Here is a 23182-nt window from a genome sequence, read left to right on the forward strand (position 1 = left end):
AAAGCAGAATTTTTGTGATCCATGTGATAACTCTCCAGAGCTGACATCCTCCAATTCTTTGAGTCGGTTACAGGAATAAATAGAAATTCATGATGTCCCTCTTCCACCGCTGGCTCGTCATTTTGGAATTTTGGAATTCCAAGTGTTTCTGGTCCCTCAGCAATTAAACTTTCTGTTTTCCTAACTTCATTGTCACCTGCAAGTCTATTATATAAAGTTTTATATTGCTGTGCACTCATTTCTGTTTCTTCATTCCACTGGCAAAGAGAAGGTTCCACAGTAACATTAGATATGCTTTCAGCTTTTCCCAGTTTGTTCTTAGCGATACACTTATATGTTCCTGCGTCCAACTGCGATACATCATCAATATACATTCTGTAGATTTTCTCATGTTCTTCAAATTTGTATTTGCTACTAGCAGTACTCAAACTTCTGTCATTGTGAAGCCATGTCACAACTGGAGCTGGGTCTCCTGATAAAAGACACTCAAGCATTATAGTGTCACCCTCTCTACACTGTATACTGTCTAGATCTCTTATAAGCTGTGGGGGCTCAGTGACAACATCAAAGGAAAATGTAAACTTGTGTTTAGTGGTTTGTGATTGGTTGTCTTTTGCTGAGACATCTGAAGTTTTATCAGAAGGTTCTCTTAAATCTTTTGCATCCTCATTTTGTTCTGGGATTGGTGTAGGGGCAGTAATCATAATCTCAACAGGAGATGTGTCTGAAGGTCTTGGCCTTGACAAAACCACTTGAGGGACCTGTAAAGTGGACTTAAATTCATCATTTGGATCTACATATGACTTAAGTTCATCTTCTATCATTCTGTCAAGTTGTTCTTCAGTCATCTCAGCTTCTTCAGTTACTTTAAATTCACATGTGACCATTGGCTGCTTCTTGTTTACATAATCTTTTACAATCTTAAGAGAAGCTGAACTTGTGGCTGTTCCATACTGGTTAAATATGACACAGGTATACACACCCTGGTGCTCACTGTTAGGATAACAGATTGTCAATTTAGATTGAGTTTCTGTGGTATTTATATCATAATCCACATTTCGTGGAATAGGTCGCTCATCTTTATACCAAGTCACTGTTGGCTGAGGATGGCCTTGGAAATGACATTCTAATGTGCACATCTCACCTTCTGTAACTTCCAAATGTGAAATTTCTTTTTCAAAAAAAGGAGAAAAAGGTTGCCATTTTCTCATAAAATAATTAGCATCTTTTCCTGTTTTACTTGGAATCATAGCAGTTGCCATTGTTTTGTTTGAATGTAACTCAAGTTCATTTTTCAGATATGCAGGTGATAGTCCACTAACATTTATGGAAGACTCCTTCTTTGTAGCCAGTCCTGCTTCAGTTATGTTTGTTGTATTTTCAGTTTCATTTAAATCTGACACCAACTCAGCCTCTTCTTGGGATGTCAGCATATCTTCTTGCCATTGTTTTATGCTCAGTGTAAAAGATTGATCTTTACTCATGGCTAATTTCCTTTGAGCGGGCTCCTCACATATGACTTCTTGAGAAACATTTTCTTCTATCTGTTCATTTTTTTCTGTTTTATCATGGTTTTCTGAAGCACTCTCACATGCAGGTGATAGTTCGCTGGCATGTATGGCAACATTCTTCTCTGCAGCCACATCTGCTTCAGTCATGTTTGTTGTATTTTCAGTTTTATTTAAATCTGGTACCAGCTCAGCCTCTTTTTGGGATGTCAGCATATCTTCTTGCCATTGTTTTATGCTCAGTGTAAAAGATTGATCTTTACTCATGGCTAATTTTCTTTGAGCTGGCTCCTCACAGATGACTTCTTGAGAAACATTTTCTTCTATCTGTTCATTTTTTTCTGTTTTATCATGGTTTTCTGAAGCACTCTCATATGCAGGTGATAGTTCGCTGGCATATATGGCAACATTCTTCTCTGCAGCCACATCTGCTTCAGTCATATTTGTTGTATTTTCAGTTTTATTTAAATCTGGCACCAGCTCAGCCTCTTCCTGGGATGACAGCATATCTTCTTGCCATTGTCTTATGTTCAGTTGAAAAGATTGATCTTTACTAACTGCTAAATTCCTTAGAGTAGTCTCCTCATAGATGATTTCTCGAGAAATATCTCGATCTATCTGTTCATTTTTTTCTGTGTGACCATGGTCTTCTGAGTCACCCTCATTTAGAAACCTTTCTTTCAATGTCTTTATTGCCTTAGATTTTTTGAATGATGTTTCTTCACTTGGTTGTGGTAATTCTTTAACATCTGGAGCAAGGCCTATAATTCTTTCCATCCTACCATGAATGTCTGCAGTACTCTTACTAATTAATGATTCACCCTGATCTGGTGTTCTGACATAATGTTGTAGGTCAGGCAAGGAGACAGGCTTGAGTCTTAGTCGTTCAAAATAGTCTGTATGGCTTGACTCACTTCCAACTGATTCAAGATCAAATTCAGATGATGACCTTGAAGAAAGAGACAGCCTCTTTCTCTCTTTGACAGCTCTCTTTAAAAGATGGAGTTTTACTTTAACATCTTCATCAAGCAGACTTTCAGTGTCACTAAGTTTTTCTGACAAATGAGGAGAACTTCTGTCAGAAGCGGCTTCACTTAACTGCCAGTCCTGTTTTTTTGTTGGAGATGAACTTCTAAAATACATGGTACGCATCAAACCATGCTTTGGAGATGGCCCCCTAGATGATCCTTTAGCAATGTATTTCTTATCAAATGGAGACCCTACACATCTAAGGTCTATCTTAAATTTTATTTCTCTTCTTTTCTCCACTAATGAATCTATTCTTTCATGAGTCTTCTCTGACCTCTTGACAAAACTTAAATAATTGGCATTTTGCTCCTCCTTCAGTGCTACCAGTAATGAAGCAGTGGACTCTGCTGATCCTTCACTGTTAATCGCAAATACTCTGTAGCTCCCTGAATCTCTTTCCTGCACATTGTTAATTTCTAAATTGGAAGTATGGATATGCATTGTGCTTTCTGTTTTAACTACACGGCGGCGCTCTCTTGGAATTGGTCTGTTGTTATGAAACCATGAGATTTTGGGGGGTGGACAGGCAATGAGTTTACAGCAAAAAGCTACAGACTCCCCTTCAAGCACAGACTGGAATTTTATCTTTTTAGTGAATGAAGGCCTAATGTTCTCAGACCATGAGCTTATGGATGATGTTCTACTTGAACAACGATTTGCAGAAACAAAATCGTGATCAAGGTAATCTTCAGTGTCTGAAAAGGCACTTCGCAGGTCTCTTCTGTTTTCAGCATATTCAGTTCCATCATTGAAGAACAGTTCTAGAAAAAAAAAGAAAAGTATTTTAATAACAGTGATATTAGATGGAAAATTAATGAAAAAATATTTGAAATGGAACATTAATGGAAAATTAAACATGCAATAAAATCATAAAGCTATTTAAAAAAATTCACTCACCATATTTGTTCGAATAAACGCAAGACTTGGTTCTTTTTAAAAGATTCTGACACGAATATCGTTGGTTGTTTTGTTCCTTCTTCAAACTGCAGAAATTTCTTCATAAAAAGTGTAAATGTTTCCAAAATAAATTGATGTTTTTAAGAAAACATGTTATTCTTGTGGATTTGGAGTTGTTTCTGAAATGTTTCTTACCTGACTTGCAGACAGCTGAATAAACGCCCTTTCTGATCCTTTGAATAGGAGGTAAATTGTTCAGGCAAGGGACACATAAATTGCCATTACAAATATTAGAGTAAAAAACGTCCTAAAATCGTATGAGAAGGCGTTTATTCGAACTAATATAGTATCCAGATTACAAATGTTATATAAAGTGCAAACACCATTAATCACATACCGCTATCTGCAAGCCAGTCTAAGAAATGTTTGCGGGAGAATGAAATTCCAGATGCAAGAAACATAAGAAGCAATTAAATGATGTGGCAACTTCAATATCTTTTAAAGAAGATTTTCCCATTGCCTGGAAACTTTAAAAGATACACATCCTTCACCATTGTTCCAAAATACAGTCAAGATGAGGTTCTCTTCATGCTTTAAAATGACAATAGACAAATGCAAAACCCTGCTATTTAAAAACTGCTGCAAAGCAAGCAATACTAATTAGCCAAGAGTGTTTGACAAATAATGATTAAAAATACTTATAAAAGGACAATTTTAACATGAAACATTTTTTTCATATAAAACCAAAATGTTGCATGCATCATTTATTTCTAACAACAAACATTCATTGCTTAGTAATGAAATCTTTAAATGTTTAATATATATTACACTAAATGAACTGAAGACTTAAATAGATCTTACCTTTTACTTCCATCTCAATTTTGCGTTCAATCTCCTCTCGAACCTTCTTTATCTCTGAAACAAAAACAATAGAAATTTAAATAAAGGTTCAAATATACTTTATATAATAATCATGGTAGTATGGCTCACTTTGTATTTTTTTCAAAATAATTTACTGGAAAAAGTCTTACATGCTTGATAGTTTTTGTTTGACAAGTATAAGTGAAAAGTACCAGAATAGTTTAACTCTATAGCCAACTGTTTTATAGGCTTCACAAAACTTTCCTTTATTTTTGTAACATGCCTTGTCATGCTGTTTTCTCTGAATGTTGGTTTAAGAACCTTTTTTACCCCCAAAAAGTAAATCCTTTGATATAATTGGAAAAAAGTGAAACGAACGATGAATTCACATTCACATTCTGAAGGACCAAAACATGCAGTTGCCAACCTGTGACCCTGAGATGTGTGCTGCACGCAGCTTCTCCTGCAGAATTGACTATTTTGCATGTGTAAGTACCACCTTGACTGGGATCAATTTTCTTTATATTTAAACTGCAAAGGGAGCCATCATGTTTCAATGAATATGATGCAGACTCTTGGACAATCAACTGATTGTATAGCCAAATAACACAAGGAGCAGGAATGCCCTTTATAACACAGAAGAGTGATACATCATCTCCTTCTTGTACAGTGATTTCTGGGGATAGTTTTTCAAGAAATTCAGGAATGGTGGCACCCATTTCTGGTTCTTCACAGGGCACAACATCTGGATAATAATCTCTGCTTTTCTGTCTCTGAGTTCCACTTGGTCTTTGAGCTGTAGATAGTTGAGGTCCTGTAGTTTTTGCTGGGAGCTCTTGCTTGTCTCGGTCAGAGGGCATTATATGGGACACTTTGTCTGTTTTAGAACTTTTACTGCCTGAATCAGAGGGAATTTGTGTGTCTGCTTTGGCTTTTGCTTCTTTAGCTGGGTAAGAATAAAGTTAGGAAAATTATTATAGATTAGGTGCATCAGCAACAATATTTTAGATGTTATCTTAGCTTTAAAAATTTAGAGCCATTCTGAATTGTATGTGCAATGTAAAAAATTTCATTAGAGCTTATGTCTAGAGAATACTAAAACTATGGCAAAGGTTAAATACTGCATTATCTATTGCAAAATGTTATATGTTAAAGCAAATCAAAGTATTAAATGTCAAAAGCATGCAGTGATTAACCATAGAATTATTTAAATTAAAAAAAACCTTATAACCACCTTCTACTGAAAGCTGTGCAGATGTTGTCTCTTCACCATATTTATTTTTTACTGTACATCTGTAACAACCTTGGTCCGCAAGTTGGACATTGAAGATCGAAAGACACAGTGCACCTCCATTTTGAGAATATTTTGCTCTTTCTGAATCCATAAGTCTCCTTCCATTATGCTCCCATACTATCTCAGTGAAGGGCTGTCCATCAAAAGAGCAGATGAACTGAGCCATCCCACCAACTTTAACCCTTAGATCATTGAGTTTCAAAAGCAAAGTGGGACTCTTTGGGGCTAGTGTCTCAGATTTTGTCACAATAGTCACTTGTCCAGCCTCCATCATTTTTACTGATGCAGTCTTCTTAATAGTGGACTTTTCAGAAACACCTTCAAAAGCACTATATTTATAGCTGGGTTCCTCCACTGATCGGAATTCTTTTGCATATGTTTCCATTTCCTTAGTGGTTAAAGGAGAATCAACACGAGCCTCAGATATGGTCTGTGAGGTGATTGTTTCCTTTACAGATTTTCCAGCACTTGATATTTTTTGCCTAGCTATAGTTTTCAATGTTTGATCTATGCAATAAAAAAGAAAATATTAAGAACTGATCAAAAATTCAATTTATAGAAGTAAAATGGTTTACAATAAAACATGCCAATTTCATGAGTTCAAAATGTACTTGACGGATGAGATTTTTTTAGATCCATGACAGGAATGAAGAATGAAAGACAGAGGACGAGTTTCTTCTTTTGCGAAATGTAGAGCATCCTTTTGACAGACGGATAGAATGGTGATGAAATGGTGTCACACGATGAGACATGCTACACTACAGAACAATATTTTTTTAAACCTTAAACCACATGTGATCCATTTCAAATTGCCACTTTTATCAAAAGAAACTACATTTGAGACAAGCAAGAAATAATTGAAGTTAAATTGTGAAATTAGTTGATGCATGAATGCAAAAATCACTGCTCTTTTAAAGAGGTCATAGGGTTAAACATGGGTTTTGGTTACCACACCAGTCCAAGGAAAGAAGATGAAAAGAAGGTTGTGCCAGAAATGGGAAGGATTATTAATGGTGAATTATGAAAACACTAAAACTCTAAATTTCACCAAAAAAACACTGGGTTTACCTTCAGTAGTTACAGCAAGAGTAGCCGTGCAAGTCGCTTCTCCAGCACTATTACTTGCTTTGCAAGTGTATTGTCCAGCATGCTCAGAGAAAGCATCAACTATAATCAGAGTAGCGGTGTTTGTGATTTCATCAAAATAAAACACCACATTTTTTGTTGCTTGTATTAACTGCTGGTTATGAAACCAGCGGATTTCTGGTTTTGGCATGCCAGATACACGTGCATGAAATCTGGCCACTTCCCCATGATGTACAATGCAGCTCGAAATAGGCTGAATGAAAATAGGCCTCTGGCCTATAGGTTCCTTCTTTGCACTGGAAACACTTGAAGAGACACTGGTAGAAGTATACCACTGAGCCTTGGATGTAATTTCTTCAACTTTTTTAAGTCCTGAAAGGAAGTATGCCACTGTTCAATCTCACATCTTTAAGTATTACTCTTTACATAGCCAAAATGATTGCTTTATGACACAGCAGTTCACTATTCATTTTGATTCATTGTAGATTTAAATTATTTTTGTTGGTTTACAAATTCATGACATAAATACATGGTTTACCATGAATACAGTGTCAGAACTCATGTTATAAATTTAAATGTGATTAATAATTTGACTTTAGAGGCCATATTTCGGTTTATATGCATAATATATTTGGAAGTTTTGATAGAATGTCAACTAATTACATATCAGAAGCAAAAGCTAGAGAATACTACTAATAAATCAGGAAACACTCCACTGCACTGAATCTTATGAATATGCATTTAAGCAATCACTGGCAGTATGCTGTTTACCTTGAAATGTCTGAAACTGGTTTCATGCAAAAAAGTTGTATAATCTATTTTATTAAAGTAAAGAATAATTTGCATTTTTAACATTACAACAGAAAGTCTCAAGGACATGCATCCATTTATAAGCAAAACAACAAACCATGCTTTCTTTTGTAATATTGAAAGCTCACCTTCAAGAGTCAAAACTGCAGAGCATGAGACCTGTCCAGCAGAATTTTTTGCTACACAGGTGTATTCTCCTTCATCCTCCGGGTATGCCTTAATAATTTCAAGCTGGCAGGTATCTTCAAATTGAGTCATTTTGAAAAACTCGGACTGTTTGATCTCCTTGTCCTTGTTGTACCATGTAATGGTGAGATCTGTTTTTAAAGTTAAATGACAATATACTGTAAGTGGCAGTTTTCTACAGCTTTTTTTCATCCATTAAAAGTCCCTGAAGACTTATTATGGTACACTCAAGAGAAATGAAGTGTTACAAAATGGCATTGACCACATTTTATGGTAATATCTTTAACAAAAGACATCACAGGAAATACAGTACAGTATATATATTCTACTCACCTTCTCCAGAAACCCTGCATTGGAAACGAGCTGACTGTCCCTCAACTGTAGAAGTGCTCTGAATAGGAGATATTAGCACAGGAGGGGAAAGTGGAGCTCCTGTGTCTGGAGAAATCACCTCTGGTACTGAAGAAGAAAAGTAGTATGGTAAACAAATTGATGCTTTTAGATGCAATCACTGGCATAAAATATACTGAAAACAATCCAAAAACTCATAGAGCCAGTACTACAAAGTAAGAGATGTTGGCTACTGTATAAATATAACATCAAAATTATGAAGTTCAACACATATTTTATTTAAATTACTTTTAGTTTTTTCAACAGGTTCTTACCTTCAACTTCAAGAGATGCTGAACTGCTAGCTACTCCATAGTCATTTTTGGCTTCACAGTGATAGGCCGCTGCATCTTCAGGGAAAACTTCAATCAGCAGGAGAGTGTACTCATCCCCATCGTGAAGGAATTTGCACTTAAATCCTGCTGATAGTATCTGTGAATCCTTATACCAATAAACCTTAGGCTGTGGAATGCCTTTAACTACAACTGAGAATCTAGCAGGTTTTCCAGACTCCACTGTCAAGGGCTCCATGTGTTGTATAATCTGTGGTGGCTCTGGAACTGAAATAAAAGAAGTAAATTTAATTGACCTATTAAAACACTTAATCAGCACCACTAATCAGTTTTTTCCTTTATAATTTACAGTAGATAACTGTATTTTATTACAATAGATACTATTAATAAATGTTGCAAAATCTACCACCCTACATTTATATCAAGACTACATACTGTCTAAGATATATGCTATACACAGCTGTTTGTCTGTTTCAAAACTACTGATAATTACAGTGGAGGGTTAGTGTCAATCAGAGGTTAGACATGGCTACAAAACAGTTCTTGCAGGCACCAAGCAAACATAAAAGAAAAAGAATATCTCTGTTGATTTCATTAATGTCCAGAATTCTTTGCCAAAGTCAGGTTGCCACTGGGCATCCATTCCTAAGTGTAGTCAGAAAATTGTGCAACCTGGATGTGAACCTGCAATGTGCACATTTTAAGAGAAGCTGTTTTGTTCAGGTGGCTCTCCCTCTGTTTTTCCTAAAACTTGTACATTTTATCTGAAATAAAGGAACAGAGCCCAGAGCTCCAGCCTCAACATGGTTGAGGTAAAAAGATATTTAGGATTAATCTGTCGGCAGTTGTTTAAAAGCAGTAGAAGCAGATACAAATACTTACTATTCACATGGAGTGTAACCACACTTCGGTTCCTGCCAGCTACAAAGGTGTATTCACCAGCATCAGTGCGTATGGTTTCTGTGATGGTCAAGCGATGGAGCCTTCTAATCACCACATATTTGAATCTCTCTTCAACTGAGAAATTGATTTCAACTCCATTTCTGAGCCAGCGGGCTTCTGTTTCATCCTCATTTACTTCGAATTCAAGGACAGCTCTTTGTCTTTCCACAACCTATTTGTTGAAAAAAACACATATATTAACCCATGACTCAGAAAAACCTTCTACTCTGCTACACACAAAGTAAGAAAGTATATAAACATACTGTGATGTCTTTTTCAGCTGGTTCTGTTATCTTAATATCACGGCCTTCAACGGTTAAAGTGGCAGTGGACATATTCCCGCCAGCTACCACTGAGTATTCTCCAGCATCAGACATGCGCACAGTAGGAATCATCAGGCGATGCAGAAATTTCTCTGCAGTGACTTTATATCTGGGAAAAAGTAAAGAGAAGGTTTAATTTAGTTAATATCTATATATATATTTGATATTTCATAACCAGCTATCACAATGAGATAATAAGAAAATTTAATAATAAAAAAATAAAGTGCTACTTTTTCACAATACTTAGTATTTTGTATTACTGGGCCATCTTAAACTATATGAAGAGCACTGTAAAAATTAGAACACTGCAAAAGTAGTAATAATAATTACCTTTCTGTTAAGTCAATTTCTTGTCCATTTTTCATCCATTGCACGGTGACATTGGGCTCTGAGAGTTCACATTCAAAAACTGCTTTTTTCTTCTCTACTACTTTGATGTCTTTAATGTGCTTTCTGAACTCAATAACACGAGCTGGAAAAAAAAACAATACTGTAGTAAAATTGAAATAAAAGAAAACAAGCATTATCTAATCAAGGAAAAAAGCAAACATATTTACCTTCAACATATAAATTTGCAGATGTTGCTGCTGAGCCAGCCACAAAAGAATACTCTCCAACATCACCAAAGTGTACATTTCGGATTGTCAAAGAGTGTGTTTGTTGTTTTGACTTTATCTGGCATCTGTCTGTTGATCTGATCTCCACTCCATTCTTCAACCATTTGTAAGTGATTCCTTCATAATTTACATTTACTTCAAAAGTTATAGTATCTTTCTCCTGGGCATTAAGGTCTTCTAGCATGGATGTTATTAAGATGGCTGAAAAAGAAAGCATTGTATTATTTAGATATTTAGATTGATGTGTAAAAATTTTATTAGTGCCATGTAATATCTGGAAAAGACTACTTACGCTTTACTGTGAGAGTCGCAGAGACTTTGTCATTTCCACATATAAATGTATACTCTGCAGAATCTTCACTGCTTGTGTTCATAATTATCAGCTGGTGGAGCTTGCCTTGAACTACGATCCTAAACTTCTCACTCATTTCAATTTCAACTCCATTTTTCAGCCACAGGGAGGGAACGTTGAAGTGAGAGACTTCACATTCAAAGGTTGCAACCTTTGTTTCAGGAATCTCAATGCTCTTCATCGTCTTTGTAATACGCAAAGCTGAAATATAAAATATAACAAAATGTCTACTACAAATGCACAAAATTTCTATTTAGTGTGTTTACTATAACATACATGTACATATGTTAGCAATTGGTGATGTTGACTCTATTTACAAGCAAGGGTAGGGGTTCCTAATAAAAGGATGATAAAATCATATGCAATTGTTTTACCATGAATATGCTTACCCTCAACATGTAATCTGGCTTTGCATTCCAAGTGTCCAACAATAGCTGTGTATTCTCCATCATCTGCAGAACTGATGTTCTGAATTATGAGTTTATGTGCCTTCCTTTCTGATAATATCTTGCATTTTTCACTTGGTTTCAGCTCTACATTATTAAACATCCATTTCACTGGTACGTCATCATGAGACAAGCTCAGTTCAAAGGAAGCTGTGGCATCTACTAAAGCTGTCACATCTTTAGGTTTCTTAACAATCTTAATAGCTGAAAGAGAAAAAAAAGTAAGGCATAGCACAAAATCTATACTGACTTTTTAAACAAACATATATATGGTTCCAACTTACTTTCCACATTAAGTCTGGCATTAGCTCCAACCCTTCCAAGTTTGAAACTATAAACTGACTCATCTTGTGTAGTGCAGTTTTTGATCTTCAGTGAATGAACTTTGCCATCAACACGTATTTCATATTTGTCACTTGGTTCAAGTTCAACACCATTTTTAATCCACTGTGAACCCTTTACATCAGCATGTGTGAGTTCCAGGGTGAAAATTGCATCCTTGGTTTCAGTTACAGTTAGATTCTTCAGAGTCTTCTTAACTTTGACAGCTGTTAAATTAGAAAATACGAATTAGTCACACAACAATGGCAGAGAAATTATCTAGCAAAAGATTGCAATTTTTAACATATATCCATGAACATAAGACTCTTCTAGTTTTATCATACAGTTTCATTTTTCAAAACAATATGCTGACTTAAAAATTCTATAAATATTAATAATAAAGAAAATGTTTTAACTCTACCTTCAACTTTAAGATTGGCTGTTGTCTTCGAAGTTGCCACTTGGTAGGTATATTCACCAATATCTTGTGGTTTTGTAATGACAATAACAAGCCTTCTTTTTGCACCATCTCTTTCACTCCTAACGTTATCGTTAAAGTCAATTGGTTTGCCATCCTTCAGCCATTTTCCCTCTGAATCAGGGTTAGCCACCTCACACTCAAACACAGCAGTCTGAGACTCAGCTACAGTCACATCCTGTAGTGGTTTGTTGATTGCTCCACCTAGAGGATGAAGTGAATACAATATTCAACTGCTGTAACAGCAAAGCAGGATATTTATTTATTTTTTATTAATGCATTAATAAATGCATTAACAAATGCAAGTTGTTCTTACCTCTTTCAAACTTGTTAAAAGTGAAAACTACACTTTTTAATTAACTCATAAAATGTTAAAAAAAATTTGATCAGATGTATTTGAGATTAAATATTTTTCCAGGTGTAATGTGAATTATTGAAACACATTAACAAGAAATGTTAAATCTTTATCATAATGAAGTGGTAGAGGAAAACTGTATTTATTATGATACAGCAAACGTTTTACTATCCAGATCAGTACTATCCGGGATGTTTCTCAAATCGTCTGCATTTTATACATAAGTCAGTAGAAAATAATCTTTGACTATTCGGGAAACGTTCTGGTTCTGTCCTGCTTGCATGCTCAGTTGCTGCCATCTTTCACTACTGTAAACATCCCTCATAACACAGACTTCATCTTTGCCTAGTTTTATATTGTAATATTAAGACCACACAACATTTGTGTCTTTCATATCTATACTAATCAACATAGTCAAGTAAAGCTTTTACTGTAAATTCATTTGAATTCCAAACAGTGGACATAGAGATAACTGCACTGAAATCAGTAAAGAGGACACTAACACTACTCATGCTGGTACACAAAATATTGTGTATCATACCTGATACTGTAAGTTTTGCAGTTGATGTGTGTTCTCCAGCATCAAAAGTATATTCTCCTTCCTCATCTTTCATTGTATTGACTACTGTCAGCAAGTATCGTGTGTCTTTTGTTTCAATCTTGTACTGGGGATCAGCTTTGATGATCTGGTTCTTAAACTTCCAGACAGCATCAATTCCAGGATGAGACAGCTCAGCTTCAAAAGTCACATTTTGGGTTTCAGTGCACACCTGATCTTGTAGATGTCTTACAATATGAATTCCTTCAAAAAAATAAGAAAAAAAGAAATTAGTATCCTCATTAAACCCAGCATACTTGCTTTAAAGATTTTCAGATTTAAAAAAAAAATAGTTCCTACTTTCAATAGAAAGGTTGCAACTTGATTCAGCCCTGCCAACAACAAGTTTGCACCGTCCTTCATCAGAGGCAAAAGTACGAGTGATCACCAATCGCTGCTTGGATCCTTTGGCAACAGTTTGAATCCTGTCGCTTGGCTCTAACAGCTGGTCGTTTAGGTACCACTTCACTGTACTGATGTCTGCAGCAGAGATTTTAGCTTCCATTACAGCTTTTGTTCCCTCAACACACGTGACATCTTTCAGTGGGATCACAATATCAATACCTGTTAATAAATGCAATGAAATGTTTTTTTAAAACAAAACTCAAAATTATCAACAGCAACACATTAAAACCAAAGACAATAGTATCTTCTGAGCTTACTCTGAACAGTTAAGCGTCCTGTTGTGGAAAGATCATGTCCTGTTACAACAAAGGAGTATGTTCCAGCGTCTCCCTTGGTGGTATCTTCTACAAGCAGCTTGTGTGTCTGCTTGTCAATCACAATGTGAATTCGATCGCTGGGCTGGATGGGTTGGCCACTCTTCATCCAGGTTCCTTCCACATTTTCTTGAGAAAACTTCACTTCAAGTTGCGCAATATCACCTTCACAAACAGTTTTGTCTCCAAGTCCTTGCACAAGTGTGACAGGGCGTACTAAAAGGAGATGCACATGGTTCAATTCATTAATTTTTTTGATATTTTAATACTGAAAAACACAAGTGTCCTATTCCCTAATTTACTCATACGTCAGGGACATCTTCAAGAAGTAAATAAAACAGCACATAATAGGACTGACAGCTTTAAATATCTGAATGATGTTTTTAATTTCCATAATATTTCAAAAATATTGTATGCAAAGTATATATTTTTAAGTACATGGATTTATCAAATATATCATCTTATTTTAAAAGACTGCTTAAATACTTACATAACATTTTCAGGGTAGACATTGTCTTTATGTCACCTACAATGAAGCTGTATTGGCCCTGGTCTTCCTTTTTGACATCTTTCACTGAAAGAGTGTGTCGGCCACGCCGGGAAGAAATAACATATTTACTGCTTGGTGTAATCTCAACGTCCCCATGATACCACTTCCCCTCAGCATCCTCACGGGAGAGAATACACTCAAATTCCCCTGAGTAGGTTTCGGGTACTTCAGTGTTTTCAAGTTTCTTTATGATTTCTAGTGGGGCACCTATGGAAAAGGAAAAAAAAAACATTTGAGAAAAAAGTGAATTCTACACTACTACTAGTGATTTTGAAATTGTTTGCTAATTTATTTAGTGAGGGAGTAAGCTTGCATAATTAGCGACTTAAAATGTGCATAGGCAGAATTGTCGAGAAGCAAAGCAATAATAAACAATAAAATCAATTTCTGTATCCTTCAACAAGGCTTACCTTCAACAACAAGTCTAGCAGAAGTTTTGATGTAACTGTCTTCTACAAGGGCACAAGTGTATTCTGCTGCATCCCCCATGTCAATGATTAAAACAGAAAGAAAATGAACCTTTCTGTCAGAGTGCATCCTGTATTTGTCTCCAGAGAAAATCTCAACATTATTTTTTAACCATTTCACTTTGACAAAGGGCTCAGAGGTTTCACACTCAAAAGTCACCATGGTGTCCTTCTCTTTAGCACTGACATCTTCTAACTGCTGAGTGAAGGTAATGACTTGCTTAGCTGAAAAAGAATTGAAAACAAATGTTGTAGTTTAATCAAAAAATAAAAATCTGTGTCTTATTATTCAGAAAAACAAACTTTCCAATGAAGAATAAAAATCCTTGAGGAGTGAGTGCAAAGATGTAATGTGAATAAACCTGTACTTTCTTGTTAATTTTCTGTATGTACTTTATGCATATGTTGTTACATTGAGTAGTGTCAGATAATATTATAAGCATACAATATACAGTAACTTTTGTAAATGTTATCTACTTTATGTTCAATACATTTTCTTGAAAAAAAAATAAAATGTAAGTGAATTTAGATCTATCATGAATAACACTAAAACACAATACAAGCAGTACCTTGTACAAGCAGGAATGCGTGACTTGAAGTTTCTCCAGCAATGTTGATGGCTTTAACCATAATGCTGGCAGAATCTTCTGCTGAAACATCTCTAATTACCAATTCACATACATTATCTTCAGGCCAGTACCAGTAAATTCGTTCGGTTTTCTCTAGTTTTATTCCATTCTTAAACCACTGGCACTCAGGATCGGGTTTTCCGACCACTCTTACACGGAAGCGAGCCTCATCTGCCAGGGCAACTGTCTGGCTTTGAATGCGTTCCAGGATCTTTGGAGCCTCCATACTTGGAGAGAGCTCCACTTTGTCGGGTTTAAGTATGGGAATGGTCACTTTGCCTTCAGGGAGGGGCTTTTTCTTCTCCTCCTCAGGCACTTGTTTGGTCCAGTGAAGAAGTTCCTCTTTCCTCTTCCTCAACATGTCCTCATATGATTCATCCTTTCTGCGAGACTTCAATTCTACAGCTGTGATGGCTTCATAGTACCCTTCCTCCTTCCTGCGCTTGAATTTGCTTCTAAGCTCTTCTGACTCCTCTGTTTCTTTTTCATGAATAACTCTCTCAGCTTTCCTAAGTTTTACAATTTCTTTAGGCTGTGGAACTTCAGGTGGTTTTTCAACTTTAATAACTTCATATGAGGCCTTTCCAACTTCTGCAGGTGTTTCAACTTTTGGCTCAGGGGCACGACGTAGAACAGACCTGAAATCTTCCCTCTGCTGAATTTCAAGTTTCACTGTGTGATCAACAACTCCCTCTGGGTTTTCAGCGGACACTTTGACTTCTCCCGAATCATAGGACTTGCATTCAACTATTTCCAGGTAATAAATACCATCATAACGAAGCCTAAATCTCTTGCTTTTGCGGATGAGCTGTCCATTGAGGTACCAATTGACCTTTGGTTGAGGATATCCAGTCACTCTGCAGCGAAACCTTGCAATCTCACCTTCCAGTACCCTTGCAGGTTCAGGAAACAAGACTATTTCAGGTTTGGTTTTCTCTGACACTTCTTCAGTGAGCCCTGTAAGAGCTCCTTCATGGGCAATACGCTCTAGTTCTTCAATTCTTTGCATTCCCTTTCTGCCTTCGGGCAACTGACTTTCTTCAACAAGACTCTTCTCATCCTTGACAATTAGAGTTGCTGAAGTCTGGTCAACTCCGTACTTGTTGGTGGCTCTGCAGGTGATTACGCCACTGTCTCTAGAATAAGCTACTTCATAGTCAAGACTGCAGTAGCCAAACTCATTTACCATGCGAAGTCTGTTGGCTGCTTCCAAAGGTTTGCCATCATGCAACCATTCAACAACCATTGTTGGATCACCTATTGGAGTCAGTCTGCATTCGAAGTGTGCAGGTCCGAAACGCTTCAGCCTCACAGAAGTGAGCTTCTTTTTAAAATGTGGCTTCTGCTGCTTTTCCTTGTCATATAAATCCCCTTCTTCCCACTGCTCTTGTCCGTAACGGAGATGAAGAGGTTCCAATTCAGGTGCTGCTATTTCTTTGGCCTTGTATGTTCCTTTTGGGATGATCAGCTTCCTTTCAGGTTCAGGCTCTGTGAATTCTACTTCCACATTGACTCTGCATCTTGTGGTGTCACGGCCAGCTTTGTTGATGGCTGTTGCTGTGTACCACGCACTATCAGTACTGATTGCTGAAGGTATTTTAAATGTGGCTTCTCCTTTGCCGCCCTCAATTCTGAAACAAATTAGCATACATCAAATATTTAAACTGCTGACAAAGTCTACAAAGTCTATCTGGAAATAGAAAACAAGATGTTCATGGCATACAGTATGTGCACATTTACTGTAAAATTAAAACTTTAAGACCACAGTGTTAAATTAATATCCTATGCTATATTTTATCTATACAGTATATTATTAATAATAAATTAAGAAATAAACTGACAAGAATGTAATTAACTGTTAGCCATCATTAACTTGTCTCAGGCTACAGTTTATAATTACATTTTAATTTTAGGAATCAATTATTATAGAACACCGTGTACCTGATGTTTGGATATTTGTGAGGAGAGATGATATCACTGTTTTTTAGCCAGACAATATCAGGATTTGGGTTTCCAATAGCCTTGACAGCCAGCTCAACCAAAGAACCTTCTTTAATGCTCAAATTTTTTAGCTTCTCCACAAACTGGGGTCTCTGCAGGTTTTCCTTAGCTACAAAGGAAGAAATAAAAACAACAAAATATTTCAACTTAATTGCTATAAATAGCAAAACTACAGAAAACATATATACAATATATATATATCAGGTGGGTAGCTGCGACAGTATGCTTGGGCTGCAAAGGAACAAGTAGTAGGTTTATTCCATGCTGAAAAGAGAAGAAAGGCTCCACAGTTGAAACGCTGTGTTTTCTTTCTTCTCTTTTCAGCATGGAATAAACCTATTACTTGTTCCTTTACAATATATATCTACGATAGATTCAATTAAATTATTAATTGTATATTTTAAATGAATCCCTAACCCCTCTGTCATCTAGGAAAGACAATAAAAATATATTAATTTAATGTAATATCATACCATCCACAGTGAGCGTTGTGGAAACAGATGTTTTTCCTGCCCTGTTTTGTGCAACAACGGTCCATTCACCAGAGTCATTAGGCATTGCAGGAACAATAATCAAAGACTGTGTGCCATCTTCTTTTACCACAATTTTATGGGTATAATCATTAATCACTTGTTGCCCTGAATAGAAAAAAACAGAAATAGGTGTCTTAAATGTTATCAAGAACTTTGTTTATGGTACAGTGTTCATGCATGCAATACATTTTCGATCACTTTATATCAGACTGATAATATAAAATAATTTTAGGGTACAAATGAATCCATTTCAATTTCATTTCAGTGTTACAATGCTGCTTTTTGTTATTTATTCACACAAGAAAACATTATATGTACACATATATATATACATTTTAGTATATAAAACTAAAACTTGCTGCATCACATTGAGCTTTTGCAGAGCAATTTTATTTCAGAATAAACTGTCAATATTATCTGAGGCCATCAAAACAAAATTTGTATAGTCTCTTACCATTATGGAACCAGAAGGTCTCAGGCATAGGTCTGCCAACAACCTTTAAGTCAAATCTCGCAGTCTGGCCTTCAGCACACCTGAAGGATGAAGGCTTCATGACAAACACAGGCTTGTACAGTCTCTCCAGCTGACTCTCATCTGTCTCATCAAGTCTGCGAGCTGGGGAACGGCCTGGGGATCGTCCAGGAGAGCGACTTGGAGATCTTGGGGAAACAGAGCTAAAAAGGAATGAAATAGTACTTTTACTATTTTTAGTATTAAACTATAATCAGACTAGAAGACTAGAAAAAAAGAATAAAAAAAGAAGCTATTTTAAAAGCGACAAATAATTTGTGACTGAGGGAGAATTGACAAATGGCTGCTTTAAGTCAGTGTTGGCACAATAATAAATGTAAAAGTACAGAAAGATAAGAAAACTGTACCGGATTCTCTGCACTGCTTCAGGTTGAGGGAAATATGGTTGAGCACCACTTGGTGCTGTGGGTTCCACGTACAGCTTTCCAGAGGAAACAGCATTTGATTTCATGTTGCAGGCAAATGCTGTGTAAATGCCTTCATCTTCTGGCAGTATGACTGGAATACGTAGACTGGCTCTTCCATCCTGCAGAACTTCCATTTGGTAACGGCCTCCGTGTTTGATGCGTTTTCCATCTTTAAACCATGCAATCTTTTGCAATACAAGAAAACACCAAAAAGAAAGACAAATGTTTATCAATGGGAAGAAATAATAAACTTTTTGTTTTAAAACTAGAACAGGTCAAAAAAATAAACACATGAAAAATTAAAACTTAAAAGACCAAACTAAAAGACAAACTGTAAGAGTGCTCTAAGAGTAACATCTGTCCTCAACCGTTGGACAATATACTGTACTGTAGCTGCTAATGTAGCACTTATTAAATACTTTATTTTGGTCAACTGAAAAACTTGAACATACTAGCTGGATTGAAATTCCAGTTATTTTTATATTTTATCTTCACTTTATCTTTATTTTCACTTTATTTTTGTATTTTAAGCTTACCTTTGGAAGAGGATTTCCAGATACTTTGCAATGGAATGTAACTCCCATGCCTTCAAAAATTCTGTAACTTTTAACTGCTGTGTCAAAAGCTGATTCCACAGCCTCATGCTCTGGGACATCCACTATCATCTCTTCCCCATCTTCTGTTACAATCTCCTGGTAGGTAATCTTTAGAATTCGGAACTCAATCTCTCTGATTATCTTCTCTTCGAATGCAGAGATTTGATATTCCTGTGAATAACAGAAACATATTTTGATAAGAATCATACTCAACTATTGCCAAGTTACATATACAAAAAAACATGGAATCTTAATTGTGAAGCCAATGTGCTATTTTTAGAATATTATTTAATGATTTTTAATCTCCATTCCTCACCCGCTCCTGTACTAAAGTCTTCATCATGATTGTCTGCTGGGCCATTTTCTTTTTAATAAGAATCTGTTCTTTTTCATATTCAGTCATCGAAGGTGCAACATCTGCCACTTTAGGTTCTTGCACAAATGCGGTCACTTGAGTCTGGTAAGTTACCTCTTGTTGTTTCATAAAAGCCTCATATTCCTCTGCAAAACAAGATGTAATAAAACAATTACATTTTTCTGTTTTCAATATGTTTTTAATGTATCCTTATCATCAGCTGTTTCTCTGGGTAATAAAATGTTATCATGCTGGCATGTACTCAAACCACATCAAAAAAGACTATTCTATCAATTCTATTAATTTAATGTTGTCCACTTTCATTTTTAAAACTTTCTTTCAAGTTTGTTTTGTCTCAATATTGAATCTCAATGCCAAAGAGATATCACATTCCCAAATAAGCCCTTCTATAATAAATGTTTTATATTGCATATATTTATTTATTTTAAATATATTTCTGCTTTCAACGTATTCTCTATGAGTGCCTTATGGAGTTCAGAAGAAATTCATGACAAAGTGATTTTCTATGTTTCACATGGAGCTTATTGACCTTCTTCAAGAAGATTCACAGTGGCAGATACTTCTCCAAGCTGATTCCGAGCAACAATGGAATATTCTCCTGCATCATCAGCAAATGTCATGGAAATTTCGAGTTTGCATTCTCCGCTTTCCTTGTTGTAGGCCACTCGATATCTAAAGTGTATAAAAAAAAATTATTAAGTGCATACAATTTGAAATTACAGGAAATTTAAAAGCCTGTATTATAAATTGTACTCTATTATAAGTACCTATATCCAGTTGTTAGTGGTACACCAGCTTTTTTCCAGTAAATATGTGGCTTGGGACTTCCTCCAATCTGGCAGTCAAATACAACACTTCCTCCTTCTACTAACTTCTGCACTGTGGGTTTCCTCACAAAGAATGGAACAACACCTGCTCCAGATTCCACAGCCTCTGCAACACCACTAATCTCGGACACTGTCTCTTCTCTTGATTCAGCAGCAAAACTGCAAACATAGAAAAGATTAAATCCAAAATACATATTTTTCCTTTGCAATAGTAATAAAATAAAAGCACAATCATTACAATTGTATTATTGTAATTTGTATTTTCTGAAATTCTTTTAACTTACCTTTTCTCTACTGTCACAACTTCAGAAACAGCAGAGACTTCTTCTCTGCTCTCTATTTCTTCTGAAACTGAAATGCAAGAAAAAGGTTTAAATGCTGATTCCTGTGGAACTGATTGAGAATACGGACACAAAATGAAAAACGCCAACTATGTCAGATATGTTGCAACATTATATTGCCTGGTATTGAGTAAAGGTAATGACCCTAAATTTCCAATAGTGTTTTCCTTTACACTGAAAATTAATTTAAGAACTTTCACATAAAGAAATATTTGCAATTATTATAGCTAACAGTATCCATTAATGGATAGCATATTTAAATTCTTACCCTGGACAAGCAGGTAGCAGGATGTGCTGACTGTTCCAGCTTCATTAGTAGCTGTGCAAGTAAAGCGGCCACTGTCTTCAGCAAAGGCTTCACGAATTACAAGACGTGCAAATTCATTTTCATAGGTAATCTGGAAATCAATTGAGCTCTCAATTCTGTAGTCCTCTCTGAACCACATTATAGCAGGGGCTGGATGTCCAGAAATGTGGCATTCAAGAGTCACAGATTCTCCCTCAATGACTGTGACATTTTTCAAACCCTGAAAATTAAAATGCATGAAATTATTTTAAAATCTGATATTTTTGACAGTAGCTCATTTTGTGGAGTTAAAAGATGCACACCATATTTCCTCAAGAACACTACATGACAAAATTTAACACTTACAGCCACCAGTGTAGGTGGAATGACAGCTGCTTCTGCAGGAGCAGGAATTGCCTCTTCAACCTGTAAAAGTGACATTTTAGGTTAGCATTAGAAGAGGTCAAATTTGAATATATTGCTTGTTTTACAGGATTGGGATAACACGGCCAAGTAATAAGTCAAGCAATGGTGAAAGGTCTTCCAGCAGAGGGAGCTGAATTATGTTCCAGAATGTAAAGTTTCTTAAGAACACTCATGACTGCAAGGTAACAAGGAAGCAAAGTGGTGCTCAAGCAGATGCAATCCTTGAGGAGGGCAAAGATGGGTGGGTAACTGCGAAAGGGAAAGGTTATTGAAACTGGTGCACAGTGCCAATACAGTGTTAGGTGATGGAGAACACACTTTATTACAAACCTGGTTGTCCCACTCTTCCATGGTTTTGTACTTCTGCTCTCTTTCCATCACCCCTAAAAAGGAAGTACCTATTTCTTTTTGTAAGTGTGTGTCATAATGTGTTTGGTACTTTTCTGTGGTTTCTTTAAATGGAGGTGGAGTTGAGACCACATGCTCTGCCATCACTCGTGTCTCCACTGTCTTATGAGGGGGAGGCTTCACTGGCCTGGTGATCTTTTGAGCAGAAGAAGCAGATAGCTCTTTTTGCAGAGTAGCAATAGCAGAACCTGCTATTGAAACCTAACCAACCCAAGAAGAATTTGTTAAAATAGTGGTCCAAAAAATCACTTTTTTACTCAACAAGAAAATGAAAATATATTAGTTATCCAAGTTAGTTATGATTCAAAAGAAAATGAGAAGGATTGGAACATTAAGGCCATTAGTTTATAAGAGTATGGATGAAAATAGGCATTTCATAATGGTGGGGATTTTATTTTTATTATTATTCTTTACTTGATAAGTTGTTACAGTACATCTTGATGTTATTGTTTGAGAGACATTGGTGAAAATGTAGATTTTTTTTAGCAGGATAGACAGTTGCAAAGTCTCATAGGCGCCACCTTTTTCAAAATGATTTGGGATAGGCTGAAAGGAGCAGCATCACCTATCCTGCAGAAAATTATTTCTTTATTAGTTGTATCATGATGACTATGTTTCTATTCATAGCACTTTTCCCAATACAACTCCATAAAGTACACTATTTTTAGTCTTCTGTTTACTCAACAGTAAGTTGTTTAGGAACAACTTTATTTTGACTGGAACAGTTTAGATTCTTAAGCCTTCTTCAGATGTGAGCTCACAGCTGAAGAACACTTAACAGATGAATTGCTGTGCCTTTTCAAAATTTCTAATTCAACAGCGTGGAATTATCCATTACATGTTCCTTTGCAGCCAATGCACACTGATGCAGTTCCCCACTCAAACCTAGTTACATATTTGCACACTGTGTTTCTTTTTCCGAATCTGAATATTTTAAAATATTTTTTGTATATAATAAATGCAGAACACACTTTTGGAGGTGCTCAAGCATCCATAAATCTACAGAGCTGGCGCCTATGCTAGGTTCAAAAGAACAGTGTTTAGACAACTATTACTGTTAGATGAATCAGTGAAACTGTAAACGGGTCAATTAACTTCTGCTTCAGAAGAAACAGGTTGAATTTCAGACAAGCAGGAACCTACTTTACACTCAGAGCTTCTAGATAGCTGCCTAAAATGGGCTCATATCATATGATCGTATGATACCTGCTAACTCATCGAAATAGGAGTCCAGCACCTGTGGTCATCTGTCTTCTCTGGCTTTCGAATTGCAGATCTAATTAGATCTTAGATGTGTA

At 36.0% G+C, this 23182-nt stretch overlaps 2 protein-coding genes across 2 annotated transcripts in view; both read right to left on the reverse strand.

Moving 5' to 3' along the window:
• The window catches only part of LOC148821919 (titin-like), a 169369-nt gene that overhangs the window by 136664 nt on the left and 9523 nt on the right, over positions 1-23182 (reverse strand). Inside the window, exons 11-39 of the mRNA XM_088929988.1 lie at positions 21417-21476; positions 21033-21291; positions 20708-20774; positions 20364-20582; positions 20126-20268; positions 19537-19721; positions 19161-19391; positions 18565-18809; positions 18140-18360; positions 17626-17790; positions 17093-17261; positions 15092-16782; positions 14466-14747; positions 13996-14262; positions 13449-13721; positions 13087-13350; positions 12730-12990; positions 11777-12037; positions 11319-11582; positions 10978-11238; positions 10529-10789; positions 10177-10437; positions 9950-10091; positions 9560-9728; positions 9237-9468; positions 8337-8621; positions 8005-8130; positions 7614-7802; positions 4296-4349 (exon numbers count right to left, since the gene is read on the reverse strand). Coding sequence (XP_088786114.1) covers positions 4296-4349; positions 7614-7802; positions 8005-8130; positions 8337-8621; positions 9237-9468; positions 9560-9728; positions 9950-10091; positions 10177-10437; positions 10529-10789; positions 10978-11238; positions 11319-11582; positions 11777-12037; positions 12730-12990; positions 13087-13350; positions 13449-13721; positions 13996-14262; positions 14466-14747; positions 15092-16782; positions 17093-17261; positions 17626-17790; positions 18140-18360; positions 18565-18809; positions 19161-19391; positions 19537-19721; positions 20126-20268; positions 20364-20582; positions 20708-20774; positions 21033-21291; positions 21417-21476 — 7507 coding nt within the window. The remainder of the gene's footprint in view (positions 1-4295; positions 4350-7613; positions 7803-8004; positions 8131-8336; positions 8622-9236; positions 9469-9559; positions 9729-9949; positions 10092-10176; positions 10438-10528; positions 10790-10977; positions 11239-11318; positions 11583-11776; positions 12038-12729; positions 12991-13086; positions 13351-13448; positions 13722-13995; positions 14263-14465; positions 14748-15091; positions 16783-17092; positions 17262-17625; positions 17791-18139; positions 18361-18564; positions 18810-19160; positions 19392-19536; positions 19722-20125; positions 20269-20363; positions 20583-20707; positions 20775-21032; positions 21292-21416; positions 21477-23182) is intronic.
• Positions 4488-6092, reverse strand: LOC148821922 (myosin-binding protein H-like). Its single transcript, XM_088931075.1, has 2 exons — positions 5530-6092; positions 4488-5241 (listed from the first exon to the last, which is right to left on the reverse strand). Exons 1-2 carry the CDS (start codon positions 5972-5974, stop codon positions 4622-4624), a joined length of 1065 nt encoding a protein of 354 aa, XP_088787201.1. The 5' UTR covers positions 5975-6092; the 3' UTR covers positions 4488-4621.

This window comes from Atractosteus spatula, chromosome 13 (genome assembly GCF_055471065.1).
Source record: "Atractosteus spatula isolate fAtrSpa1 chromosome 13, fAtrSpa1.hap1, whole genome shotgun sequence".
In the NCBI taxonomy this organism is placed as follows: domain Eukaryota; kingdom Metazoa; phylum Chordata; class Actinopteri; order Semionotiformes; family Lepisosteidae; genus Atractosteus; species Atractosteus spatula.

Bases quoted from the DNA above. Each gene is read 5' to 3' on its own strand.
- LOC148821922 (XM_088931075.1), bottom strand. From the start codon at position 5,974: ATGGAAACATATGCAAAAGAATTCCGATCAGTGGAGGAACCCAGCTAT. The intron at 5,242-5,529 runs GTGGTTATAAGG...ATTCTTACCCAG, and splicing joins TGCACAGCTTTCAGTAGAAG to CTAAAGAAGCAAAAGCCAAA.